Source organism: Tetranychus urticae, chromosome 2, assembly GCF_039701765.1.
Source record: "Tetranychus urticae isolate SD_2017Ah chromosome 2, NJAU_TeUrti_SD_1.0, whole genome shotgun sequence".
Taxonomy (NCBI): domain Eukaryota; kingdom Metazoa; phylum Arthropoda; class Arachnida; order Trombidiformes; family Tetranychidae; genus Tetranychus; species Tetranychus urticae.
This window is the reverse complement of record NC_142959.1, coordinates 2,537,631-2,551,611: the sequence shown is the minus strand read 5'-3', so window position 1 is coordinate 2,551,611 and position 13,981 is coordinate 2,537,631. Positions and strand designations below refer to the sequence as shown.

At 32.2% G+C, this 13,981-nt stretch overlaps 2 protein-coding genes across 6 annotated transcripts in view; one reads left to right on the top strand and one right to left on the bottom strand.

The window, feature by feature from the left end:
• The window catches only part of LOC107363641 (uncharacterized), a 46,494-nt gene extending 34,538 nt beyond the window's left edge, over positions 1-11,956 (top strand). Inside the window, exons 11-18 of one of the 5 annotated variants that reach the window (XM_015930900.3) lie at positions 4,993-5,074; positions 6,492-6,746; positions 8,872-8,988; positions 9,491-9,502; positions 9,929-10,041; positions 10,881-10,981; positions 11,090-11,282; positions 11,360-11,956. In XM_015930900.3, the coding sequence (XP_015786386.1) occupies positions 4,993-5,074; positions 6,492-6,746; positions 8,872-8,988; positions 9,491-9,502; positions 9,929-10,041; positions 10,881-10,981; positions 11,090-11,282; positions 11,360-11,467 (981 nt within the window). In that variant the 3' untranslated portion in view covers positions 11,468-11,956. Of the gene's footprint in view, positions 1-4,992; positions 5,075-6,491; positions 6,747-8,871; positions 8,989-9,490; positions 9,569-9,928; positions 10,042-10,880; positions 10,982-11,089; positions 11,283-11,359 lie in introns of all 5 variants that reach the window. The other 4 variants (XM_015930899.3, XM_015930904.3, XM_015930905.3 and 1 more) reach the window with 4 other exon arrangements.
• Positions 11,957-12,366: 410 nt separating this feature from the next.
• On the bottom strand, positions 12,367-12,982 carry LOC149093698 (threonine--tRNA ligase 1, cytoplasmic-like). The gene is made up of 2 exons (XM_089268439.1): positions 12,899-12,982; positions 12,367-12,825 (listed from the first exon to the last, which is right to left on the bottom strand). Exons 1-2 carry the CDS (start codon positions 12,980-12,982, stop codon positions 12,496-12,498), a joined length of 414 nt encoding a protein of 137 aa, XP_089124565.1. The 3' UTR covers positions 12,367-12,495.
• Positions 12,983-13,981: the final 999 nt, after the last annotated feature.

The window sequence follows — 13,981 nt, the reverse complement described above, 5'->3', positions numbered from 1 at the left end:
TGGAGTAGTGAATGCGAAGAAGCTTACCAGAAGCTAATCGCTCTCATAAGCTCTAATCCCATACTTATGGTCCCTGATTGGCGATTACCTTATGAGCTCAGCTGTGATGCCTCATACTATGGAACAGGAGCTCTGCTTTATCAAAGGGATAAACAACTAAAACGAAACCAGCAGTTAAGAGTGATTGGTTATTACTCTTACACATTCACAAAACCTGAGCTCAACTACTCAACCACTGAAAAAGAATGTCTTTCAGTCATTAGAGCCATTGAATACTTTAGAAGCTACATTGAAGGCAAAGAGTTCATAGTAAATACTGATCATCAGGCCTTAGCTCATCTCATGTCTCTCAAGGAGCCTAAAAATAGACTCGGACGCTGGCAAGCATATCTCATGGGTTATAATCTGAAGATTAACCATCGCGCTGGCAAGGAGCTCACCGACGCGGACGCCTTATCAAGACTTTGTCCAGATATTCCTTCGGTTAATGTGGTAACAGAAGTAAAAGGGCAAAATCGTATTTCCATCAAGCCAGATCAAGTGAGCTCACTATTAAAACAGTATCACGATAGTCCGTACTCAGGTGGTCACGATGGTATTGCGAGAACATTTCATAAAATCTCTGCTAGATTCTATTGGCCTCGAATGAAAGAAGATATTGCTCAGTACATCAAAACTTGCGATATCTGCCAGCATGTAAAGGCAAAATTCAAGCGAGCTCACGACTCAATCATCTCTCCAGTCTACTCTGATAACTTCTTTGAAGTAATACATCTTGATTATGGAGAAATCTCTAAGAAAAAAGAAGGAGCTCACACGACTAAATCATTTTTAGTTGTCATTGATGAAGCAACCAGACTTTGCCAGGCCATACCAATGCGAGAAGATGCCAATTCCTTAGTTTCATTTCTAGGAGCTCACCCATTAATCGGTCAAGTTAAGGTGATTGTTTCCGATAATGGAAAGTCTTTTACTGCCCGTAAACTCCAAGAGTTTGCACGAGAACACCAAATAAAGCTTAAGACCACTTCACCATATTCACCATGGTCCAATGGTCTTGCTGAGCGTCAGATTCAAAAGATTAAAGTCTATTATGAGTGTTATAAAGATGAGCTCACCAAATGGAAGGATATAGTTCAAGCAGCAGCTAAGCATAACAATCGAGCCTACAACCGAGCTATTGGTTGCTCGCCATACTTTAAAGCTTTTGGTAAAGTAGATAGTCTGCCTGCAGACGATCTTTTTGAAGTCAAAGATTCAATTGAGCTCACAGAGTCTCCTTTCACTAAAGAGCAGCAAGAAGCTTACAGAAAGAAAGTAAAAGATATTCATAACAGAAGCAAGAGAAATACCCTTGAGCTCAATCCAGGTATGCAGATTTTGGTCTTCAAAGGATATGATGGAAAAAACAGAAAGCTATTTTGGCCGTACACGATTGAATCAGTTTATTGCAAAGATGGTGCTCCCAAGACTGTTGTTTACAATGAGAATGGAAAGAAGAATACAGTCCATGTACGCAACCTACGTGTTTATCATCAGCGAACTGATGATAAGTTCAAGGAAGGGAGGATGTAGTGACCCTAAATCTTGAGCTCATTTTCAATTCTTAATCTGCATCCTAATGCTAATCCTTTTTCACATTTTCTTACTTTCTTACTTTGAAAATTTTGCGATCTCAGATAATGACCTTCCAATTTCAATTAGAGGTCACATGAAGATTGACCTTGAATACCCTTGAGTGTCCTTGATATTCCGAAGTAACTTCACAAAATCAATCATTAAATCAGTGTGCTATTGAAATAGGAATTCTATTAATATCCATTGCGAAGTGATTCTGGGATATCTGCATCGATGATATACCCATCATATTCCCATCCAACGTAGTAGGCAGCCCTTTAGTTTCCAACTATCCATGCTCGTAATTGTTATATTGTCACGTCAACATGTCGTCAAACGGCTGCATGGTATAAAGGCGTGTGAGGCAAGGAGGGACTTCAAAATCTATCCAACCAGTCGATAAGCTCGGATTTTGTTATGACATCGAAATTACACTTCGACGAGCTATCCGACATACAAACAAAATTGTTAGTCTGTCAAAAAAACAATAGATTCATATTTTTTCGAGATCTGATGCAATAGTATATAGGTCTTGTAGTGACCCTAAATCTTGAGCTCATTTTCAATTCTTAATCTGCATCCTAATGCTAATCCTTTTTCACATTTTCTTACTTTCAAGCGTGAGCTCACCTCGTGAGCTCACACCAAACTATTTTCTTTTTCTTTTGTTTAAACCTAAACATGTGTTTTCCCATTTCCTTTTCCTTTGAGCTCACTATAAAACCGTGAGCTCACCATTGAATCTGGGAGATTCGTTAGAATTCCTGATATCTAAACATTAAAGTTTCAATTCTTATTATACTTTTGTTTTACTTTACATTTAAACCGTGAGCTCACACTCACAGTCGAATTTACCTCAAATTCCCTTGTATTTTTAACTGTGAGCTCACACTCACTTTGTGTTCAATTTAAGTTTTTCTTAAAATTCCCAATACTTCAAATTGTGAACACGATAGGTCTCATTAGGTCTCAATAGAATTGGATGTAGAATTAAAACAATAAGCTTTAATTAAATATTAATGCAGATATTGAGGATTGAAGTATGCATGTGCTTAATTCGACTTGAGCTGTAGCTCTATCCAAGGTGACCTTTTTCAGTCCAATTTGCGGGCTAGACCTGATCGACTGAATAGCTACTGAAGAAATCTAGATATCGATTTTACATGTCGTGGGGTTCCCTCATGAGACTAGTAATTATCGGGGTATAAGACAATTCTGATCGTTACCTAATCATCAAAAGCAGGTTTATACTTACGCTTTACTTAACTTTCGAGAACAATGATTGAAAATTTTTTGTGTTATAACTCATGAACTGTTGATGCTACAGACTTCAGATTAAACCATAATCTTCGATTTATTGACGAATCACACGTTAGATTCCTCAAGGTTAAATTTTTCTTAAACATTGAATTGAAATGCAAAAAATAAAATATACAATTCAAAATAAGTACAATTTTGGTTTTTTTTGCTCAGCTGTAGCAAAATGAGATTTGAAAATCAAACTTTCACTTCAACAAACCAATAACTAAAAGCTAGCTTTTAAAAACAAGGTTTCAGAAAAGGTTTAACGGATTCGATGTTTTGTAATCTTAAAAATAATATTAAGCTTTCTTGGATTGAATTATATCAGTATATTTCCAACCTTCCTCAATTGATTTCCATAAAAAATAGAAATAATTTTATAATCTGGTGAGCATAGAATTAAAAAACAGACCAAAACTTTCTCCTCATAAGTTTGTTGAATTTAAACAATCAACAATTTCCCATTCTTTTGACCAAGAAAAGTGAAAGAAAATTCTGTTCAAAATTTTCTCAAAAAAATAGGAGCGAATCTGAAACTTACAAATCGCGAACTCGCAAAACTAGAAAATGTTTACTTTAATTCAGGTGCTTCAATAGCGAACTAAATTTAAACCTAATTTGAGTTTACATTGTTTGACTTTGTTAATAACTTTGTATTAGTAATGAGTTAACATGTTGACTGAAAATTGGAATCACTCAGTTACTAATAACAGTTATCATCTAACGATGGTTACCAGGCAGATAAAAGTTATTCCAGATCTTCTTATTTTCCTTCAAAATCATGTAACACTTTTTCTGAGCAATTTTCATTATCTGTGTTTCATGCTTATTGCCCTTCTTTTCTGTTATCATTGAGATTATCATTCCCTGTACAGCATTTATAATGAAAATGAGCATTTCAATTGTAATGGAAAATTAGCCTACACAGATTGCTGTAATCATGTTTTTAATCAAAATTAAAAATGTTCTCTGATGATAATCTTTTGCTGTTTTCTATGATCATTATTATGATAATTTTCAATTCTTGAGCGCATTCCATTACAAGTCTTGCTTCCCTCTGAACCCATCAACTCTTACCTTTTACATTATCTTTATCATCATCTGCTCATTATCCGCAACCATGACAGTCAATGATAGTCAAAGCCATGGTAAAATGTTGATGAAAATTTACTCAATAGATGAAAATGAAGAAATCATTGTAGCCTGAAAAAAAGAAGAAGAAGAAATATCTTTCATGGTTGAACAATTTTCTGTCACCTTCTTCACTCACCCAACCAACATTATCTCAGAGCTAAGAAGATCGTGAAAACAGTTTCATTTCAGGTTCACCAAGCAAATTAATCTCAATGTTTATCATACATGGTTTTCACCTTGAGTTGCTTGAGATAATCTCATGACAACTGTTGATTCAGTTTAGGCATGAATCAATTTCGCTCATTTCTTCCAGCATTTCATTTCTCAATTGAATTAATTTTCAAAATGTAAAGTCTTTTAGCTGGCATTAGTTGCTTATGTTTCCTCAGGCTTTCATTGTTTACTGACAGGAAACTTCAACTTGACTTTGACGTTCATTAAAAGAGCGTTTTATTTACTAAAAACTCAAAGTTAAATCAAATTAATTACTTACAACTCGAAGAGTTTAACTTTATTACAAATGGATCATGAAACTAAACTTCTTTTAATCATTTACATGGAAAAGCAGCTTGTGAATTTCCAAGTCGAGTTCAAATGGATTCACAACCTTTTGTAATTGAATACAAAAGACAGTGATAATCAATTATCCATGTTTTTTGGTACAAAAATTTTCCCCTGAAATTGGACTTTTTTTATCAAGAGAATGCAAATTATGATGAAAAATGAAGAGAAAGAAAAATGGACGGATAAATATTCAGCAGATTGAATCAATTATTGATTTTCTCTTTGAATTATTGAAACGAAGAATTTATATTTCGAGTTTTAATAATGAATGGTTGTAATCATTTTATCCAATTATTGCCAGTTTAATCATGTTTTTTCATTCTAATTTTTCGATGTTTATTTATTCTTCTCTTATTTCTGGTTAATCCGATTCAGCCTAAATCAAGATTATTGCGCCGTCAAAAGTCAACCTCTGAAATCGAAGCCAAACTAGCATTCAATGAACTGGACGATGAAAGTAAGTACCTTTTAAAGCTTAATGATCGTAATCTCAACTAACTCAATGCTCAATAGTCCAAAAATAACATTGAATTAACTTTCAATTAAACGCATTCACTGATTCCTTGGAAATTCTGTCAACTCAGAATTTTTCCAACATAAATGAATGAATCAATTTAGCCTACTAAAAGCATCGATTTAACAAATCCATTTGAACGAAAGTTTTTTGTCCAAACGTTTCCATCAAAGTTCGATTAAAGAAAAATCTCAGTCTCACGCTCGACCAAAGACTAACACTTAATTTTCTCGTAAATCACTTCAGTTCGTATTGATCTCAGTTCCAAGTCTACTCGATAGTTGATCTGATAAATTCATGCAATCGCAACCGATTTAAAATCCATTTCCATAAGTTAATTTAATAAAATACCTTTACAGTCATTACAAGAGTTGAGTGCCTAAAGCTCAAGAATCTTTCACTTAATCTCAACTGCAACTCTTGAGTGGCTTTCAACTTGTTTCAATGTTTAGACTATTAATAGTGACTTAACCATAATTACTCAACTTCAATGAAATGTTAAACCAAGTTGTTACTCAAATCTTGAATCATTTTCATTGCTCAGTATTTCAAGCAAGTGAGTTGGCTTAAAATTATCCAGTTGATTGCAAACAAAAACATTCTTAAAATAAACCAAAAGTTGATTCTAATGAAATGGACTCAACATTGAAATGCAAATATTGTTGCTCTAATAAGCGAATGAGATTAACTCAAAGTATAATCAGTCCAATCCTAAAACTATACGAATTCATTGAATTTCCAACATTTTTTTCTCTCTTCATTCAATTATCATTCTCAAGTAAATGCATTATTTATAGTTTAATAGGAAAAGCTTTTCAATCCAAAGTGATGGCTCAATATTTAGATAATTACATTTTCTATTGATTTTATATTCTCACCTGATTAACACAGAAACATTTATTAACCATTCCATTAGGAGTCATCATTAGTACAGAAAAGTGGACAAAAATTGGAATAACTTTTAATGCTAATTAAATGGCACTCCAAGTTGGGTGCTGATTCATTCAGTTCGTGATGTTTTCAAGTTTCAATGTTACATAGCGAAATGGGGAAAATGAAACAGAAAACAAAAGTTTGTGTTTGCACTTTTTTTACTATTAAAAGCAAATAACTTTTTTTGTTGTTAATAGCATTGTTTACTGTCGTTGCTCATCCTAATTGATAGTAACTGGTGAAAGGGTAAAATGAATAAATATGCAAATATTGTGCATGAAAGTGAATGTAAACAATGAGATGTTAATATTGGAAAAATTGATGAAATTATTTGCTTCGTTTTTTCTTCTTCTTCTTCTTCTTGTTCTTCTTCTTATTTGCTCGTTTCATTATTGTAATTGTTGATATTGTTGTTGTCATGTATTAGAAGCTGCTCAACCAACAATCGATCCAGTTTACCAATTACTTAGAACAGCAAATGAGGTTAGACGGAATCCAAGTTCAATGAGTGACCTTAACCATGGGATCAATGAGACGACAACTGATCGTTTCTCTAATCTAGTCTCCAGCCTTATGCCACCTCATCATGCTCGTATACGATCCTCTGCATCATCTTCCAATTCATCTTCATCTTCTCATCTTCTCGCTGTTAATAACAATTCAATGCATGCCTCTTGCTCAGGTATGTAACACCATAATATTAGATGTAACAATAAAGTTTCACCAATTTCCATTAGAGTTTCGTTCGATAGAGTTTATTCAACAAGAGCAACAATTGGTACAAAGTGATCAAGAGTTTAGATTTCATATTTCGGATTAATTTTCAATTTCGTTTAAATTATTCTGTGAAACAGAAATTTCATGATTCCTCAAACTGGTCCATTTGGTCTAGAAAATTGCTTTAAAAAGCTGACCAGAGATCGATAGCAATAGTAATGCTTGCTGAAATTTTAAAAATTTTCGAGTTTAAAGTAAGCATTCTTTGATGTAAAAGATGAAAATAGAACTTCAAAATCTGCAATTTTCTGTCAAATCTTTAGACGAACTTTTCTGTTCTCATTTGAAGATGTACTTTGACTGGTAAATGCTGAATATCGACTGTTGATTGAAAATGAAATATTCTCGAATCTCGAAATTACAAGCGACGAAAAATTACGATCGTTGTTCATGGTCTTGTCGTTACTGATCACTTTGGACCAAATGTTTCGATTACTGAAGTCTCTTGTTGATTGAGCTTTCATGGTGGAAGATGGGAATGAACTTTTATCATTTTGATTGACACTTTTGTCTTCACCTGTTCAAGTTGAAACTTTGAGCAAAATGCAAATCAAAACTCATTTGATAACTATTAGCAGTTTGTTGAGTTTTTATGCAAAATGAGAAAAGTTTGTTTCCATCATTTTCATCATTTAAACTCTATATCTATTACTTTATATCGTAACATTAACATTAGAAACTTGATAATTGTTAATAACAGAATAATACGCTTTTCCCTGACGTTTGATTCAAGCTGAGAAGAAAAAATTTCACATTATTTGTTTAGTTTTCTGATAAACACTGGACGATCAAAAGTCCTTCTGTTATTTAATCACTTCTAACAACATTTAGAATCCATTATCAGCTTAAGTAACACCATTCATAGTTGAATAGCAAGCAATATAAACCACAAGTTCACATTCATCATGAAACTTCGATATTACATTTAATGAAAGCGAATCTTGAACTTGCAATAAGCTGGTTGAAGTGGCAAAAAATGGCAATAAGTTGACGATTGAATTGATAACTGAATAAATTTTTATCAAGTTTTTCGAAGTGAAAATTTCCAATTTAATCCATTGCTTCAAATCAAAATAGTCTATTTAAATGGGTTTCTGAATAAATTTCATTTCCGTAACAGATTTAGATAAAGAGTCGAGTAACAGATTTACTCAGCAACAGGGAAGAAGAAAAGATCTGAAAGAAATGAAAAGTTTTCCTTAGCAAAGTTTACCAATTAAAAGTTGCATTTCAACAAATTGAGCTTTTAGGCAAATTGAATTGAAATTGATAATTAAACATTTAATGTAACTAAACCTAATCGAACAGCAAAGATGATAAATTAAACAGTTTTTACTTAGAAACTCAATAATGAAATGAAAAAGTAAATTGAAAAGAAATTCAAATTTCCTTCAAAATTCATTAAACTATGAAATCGACAATGAAAATTATTCTTTTCATTACTTTTGATTATTTTGATTTCAATTTTAATAAGTTTCTTTCAAGACAAAGTTGCTTCAATTGCATTTCAAATTCATCTTTTTATTCAATTTACCAAATTATCAAATCACTTTACATTCAAACAATAAATCAAAATAAATGTTTAAAGATACATTTTTGTCCAATTTTACTGTCAAAGAGTGAAATGAAAGATTGAATTGTAAAGGGAAATCTGAGCTTAACTTTAATCTTTTTTTGATTTTCCATGAATTTCCATGTAGTTTCAGGCAACAGGGTTAATCCAAGATAAAAGTTTAAAATCCAAGTTTAAACAAAAAATGTAAATATTGAAGGAAAAAGTGTTTTTTTGTGGATATTTTGAGCTCTTGTTTTCAATTTACAATTAGAGTAACATTGTCATAATGTTCACTTGATTCAATTGTCCATTAGTTGAAGATTGAGGGAAATTACGTTAATTAGATTGAAGTTGATGCAAATGAATGTCCATTAAAGTGTATTATTCTGTTTGATTAGTTGATTATCATTAGTGTTTACTTTGATTTAAATATTGTGATTAACTTTCTTCTTCTTCTTCTTCTTGATTCCTTTAGCACCTCATAGTCCACAACGAAAGAAACTTTCCCTGAGAATGAAAAGCTTCTCCTTGGACGAATCAACACAGCATGTTCAACGAGCTCGACCACAACCTAATTCAAATCATGCCTCATGTACGATTAATTAACTTACAATTAAATTAGAGACAACTGTCACCTAATGCTTGCAATTAATCTGGTTAAAAGTGTCTTTAACTGCTTTTAAGTTAATGGTTAATAGATGGCGATCAGTAAGAAAACCGATTATGTAAAATGTAAATTATAGCAAGATTAAGCTAAATGTCACACTGTGCAACCTTTTGTTTAAACCTAAATTTTTTAGGTTGCAGGTTTGCTTTAAAGACACTTTTAACCGACAACCATTAATCATTAGAGTATTTTACCATTTTAGGTTAATTATTAAATTATTAATTAATGTATATTTTGTTTACCAGTAGACAGTATTTTTGCTTGTTGAAGAGCAAATTCCAATATGGATTGTTTTACTGTTTTCATGAAACCTAATAACAATTGTTGTTGTTTTTTCTTTCTTTTCATTTCTAACTTGCCCGCTATTGACAATCAACCAATATTAACATGACCATCATCATTATCAACTGGCCAACAATACCAACAGACAACAATTTTGGTACAGTTTATGTTGAACCTTTTGATTCTACCACTTCTTCCTCAACTGATCGTATTACAACTAAAAGTATATAAACTATACAATTGTCGATTATATTACCATTATTAATTGATAATATTTACTCTTACATTATTATTATTTACTCCTTATTATTATCATTTTATGTTTGTATTAACATTAATTCCTTCCTTCCCTTCATCACTTGCTTTTCTCCTTGTCTCCTTGTATTCCCACTTTGATTTCACCAAATCTAATCAAATTACGTTGCTTTTTTTCTCCTCCTTTTCTGATTCCTTTTTCTTTGCATCATTGTCTACAATTAACATCTCTAACCAATCCAATGGACATCATATTCACCTTTCCTGTCCATTACCAACGGATAAAATTACAATAACAATTGGTTGCCTTTGTTTACTGGTTAAATAGCATCAACAGGGAGTCCAAGAAAACCTGTGTTTGGTAAAATTAGAATGAATTCAGTTGATTTACCAAACTCAAATGAGCCAGCAAGTGCCTCTCCATCGCCTTGCCCATCGCCGGTAAGTATTTTAATCAATTAATTTCCAATTAATGACAACAGGTTTACAATTTCATTGCACTAGCCACTAATTTCACTAATTTTGGTCTAGCTTTAGTTTCCTCTTTGGCTCTTTTTTTGTTTCTCATGAGATAATGTTGATGATTTTGGTTATGGCGATGATCATTACTTATCATTGTGAGAATCAACAATCTGCTTTCACTCTATTGAAAATTGGATCACTATCATGGTTGTTGTTTATTAGCTACGTTTATTAATAAATATGTCAAGAGTATTCTGGCAAATTGTCAACTGTCAAGGTTATAAAGATGAGTGTAAAGATGGTGATGATGATATTGGTTAAAAGGTGAAAAAAGATAAATGGTTGATAATGAATTCCAATTTATTGATACGGTTGTTGAAAGTAGGCCAATAGTCTAGTTCATTTTTGGTCTCTCATCAGGCATTAAATTATCACAATTAATAGACACAATTTTTGTGCAATTACTTACCAACTTGTTAGTAAAATTCATACAATTCTTGTCAATTTACTCAATAGCATGCACTAATCATCTGACAGAGGGATTGACTAACCAAAACATTACGCCATCTATCGAGTAAATTATAGCTTTCATCAAACTAAAGCTGTTTGTTGAATTTCATTTCATTTCGAGTTAATTTTCATGATAGTCACTAACAAGTATTTTTCAATTCTGTGCATAAATTTTAAATAATCATAAGACTTTATAGTTACATGTTGTGTTTTCGATCAATTTAATGTCGCACTTTTAAACTAATACAAACATTTTCTGTTTTCTGTTTCTCTCCAACTAAAATCGTCGTATTTGGTTAACCCTTCAGCAACAGTCTTTCAATAAAAAGCCACAACGCCTTTTACCTACCAACTTGTATGTCGCTCTTTACAATTTCAGAAGTAGACATGAGGATGAACTTGATCTCAAGTAAGTATAAATTTGAAGGTCCTTTATAATGGTTTTCAATCAATTATTGCCTTTGTCAACATGGTTATTGTTCTATGTCTAACGGTCTCCTTTGTTTTATCACTCTAGAGCGGGAACAACGTTAACTGTCACTGACACAACTGATCCTGACTGGTGGCAGGGCAAATCTCATGGACAGACTGGACTTTTCCCGTCTAAATATGTTGCTAAACTTTATTCAGGTGAACGGCCTCTTCAAATGCTTCACACTATTCAAGTGAGTGACGGTGAAGGTTCAATGGTTAAATTATTAAGAGATCAGGTAAGAAATCAATGCTTTAACTTGCGTACCGTTGAACAATTAATTAAATGCATATCATTTCTTCACATTTTTCGCAGATTATCATTCAAGTTGGCGATGAAATTGATGGTATAGTCATGATCAGAACTGGAATGAGCGACAAAACGATATCCTGTCCTGCTAAATATGTTGCTGAAGTTACATAAATATATATATATGCATACATGGAACTATAATTTAAAGCATGAAAATCAAAATATTTGATAATTCAGTGAATGCATCAACGCCACATTAATGCTTGGACACTTTGGATCAAAGATTTTTATCGATAAATGGATAACCAAAAGAGCAAAGAAGGCATAAAGAATGACAACAATTCACCAGATAGGCCACATTCCATACAGAAAAGGATGTTATGAATGTTATCGTAAAGGATTATTGCTGTTATACTCATTATTTCCGACATCATTATTGTTATTGTCATTGGAAAACTGAAAAATTTTATTTTCACTTACATTTACCTTTATTCATCCGTCTTACCTAACTAAATCAAACATTATTATATTGACATTATATTAACATATTGTATTTTAATTGTTAAACAGTGTCTAAAAAAATTGAAAATATAATTGCATAGCTTAATTGCTTCATTGTTGATGCTGCCACTGAAAGTTTAATAAATTGTTGTATCATTATGTGCTTATCCGCTCTGGCTATTCAAGCCAACTTGTTTTCACAAATATTACATTCACTCGTAATCAAATCGTAATCTCGTAAAAGTAATCATAATTGTCGATCACTTCATTGAAAATATTCACAAAAGAAGTTTGTTATTAAAGTTAAGTCCAAAATAGATTGACTGTATTGCATACGAATCATGAACATGATATTTCATTCTAGTGTATAATAATAGATGGCACAATGAGTCATACACTAAAAAATTATTCAAAATTCAACATTGATATTTTGGTCAGTTCAAATTGGAAAGACAGATTCGTAATACGAAAGAACCACCATCATTGCATCGATAAAATTCTTGCCTTTGATTTTTCGATTTTTCCTTGTTAAATTGAATCTTTTCAATTTCAATGTGAATTGGCTTTATAGTATCAAATAATAGTTTGAATTCATTAAATCAGAATAATAATTCCTAATAATAACATGATAAACACATCAAATAAATTTTAAATCATGAAAACATGAAAAACTTGTCATTGTGTTTTTCCCCGTTGGGTCAAATATAACTAACAATTGTTGTAAGATTGAATCTTATTTGCAGCTGAAAATCTAATTGGATTGTTGCACATTGGAAAGGTCTTTTGAAAACATCTTCTACGGTTATATCAATTTTTGGTCCGTAAAAAGCACCATCACTGGGATTTAGACCGCATTTATTTCCACTAGAATTTAAAGCATTTTTCAAAGATTCTTCTGCATTATTCCAGATAGAAAGTTCACCAATGTAAGAATCGGGACGGGTGGATAAAACCATATCAAAAGTGAATCCAAGGGTTGAATAAACGTCTTGCATCAATTGTAGACATTCCAGAATTTCTTTTTCAGTCTTTATAAAACAAATAAACATTAGTTGGAAAAGATGAATGAATCGTAAAGATAAAATGATAGGAAGAACTTACTTGTGAATAGGAACAGAAAATATGGGCATCATCTTGTTGGAATCTTCTAACTCGAGTCAATCGGGAGACCTCCAGAGACTTCATTTCGATGGAGTACATCAAAGTTTTTCAAATGACATGTCTAAGACTTAATGTCCATCATTTAATCTTTCAGTGCCATTAACCCAATAGGTAAATGAAATTTTAACCTGAAATTGGGAACTAAATGAGAGATTGCATTAGTCCACCGATTTGTGTTCTCAGTGGTACTGTAAAAAGGCAAAAACGACATCGTGCAACATCTTTAGTGACCAAAAATCACGCCGGGATCCGTATTCAGGATTGCTAATCGCTGAACCTTGGGATTAGTTGTCGGAATTTGGAGTTTTTCAAAAACAGGTATCAATGTTGGCCAGTTGGCAAAATCGTCTTTTTGTTCAAACGTCAATCAATGTTAAAGAAAATCTGAACTTTTAGCTGCAAGAAATTACGAGAAAAACGTGCAAACTTATTAGTCCCAAACTTTTCTCCCACAGGTTAATACTGACAATTAGTACAAACATTTGAATTCATTGATTTTTCAAATACAACTTTCATTTCTTCTATTATTTTAATATTTATTTACTATTATTCTAATATTTTATATTTCCTGTTAAAAGTTTTACTGTTTCAAATTCGTTTGCTCAGCTGATTTCTTACATGCTTTGAATAGCCTGCCTCGAAACTAAAACTTTAGCCTAATTCGCGATTTATAATTTTTGGTGTGTCAATACAATAACGATAATTCCAATGTCGAATTTTTGGAAATGGTTGCTGTTGATTATGAAACAAGTCCTCACTATTCCAGACTTTCTTGCGTTAAAACGTGCTTCCCTCCTACCGTTAATGAATCTGACTTACCAGAAGCTCTTTTCCAATATAATATCCAAGACCATCTTCACCGAAATAATCATTCAATGATTAATTGTATATGTTATCAAAATTGAATAATCTAAATTAATTCACGAGCAGAGAAACGAATAAAACGAAAGGATAAAACATTTATCTCTAGTCTCTAAGCAGCTTCTCTGAATAGGATTGTATCAAGACAAATGCTTAAACTTG

Excerpts from the sequence above, each read along its gene's own strand:
- LOC149093698 (XM_089268439.1), bottom strand. The coding sequence starts at position 12,982 with ATGAAGTCTCTGGAGGTCTCCCGATTGACTCGAGTTAGAAGATTCCAA. Across the intron at positions 12,826-12,898 it reads TTTTCTGTTCCTATTCACAA|ACTGAAAAAGAAATTCTGGA; the intron begins GTAAGTTCTTCC and ends TGTTTTATAAAG.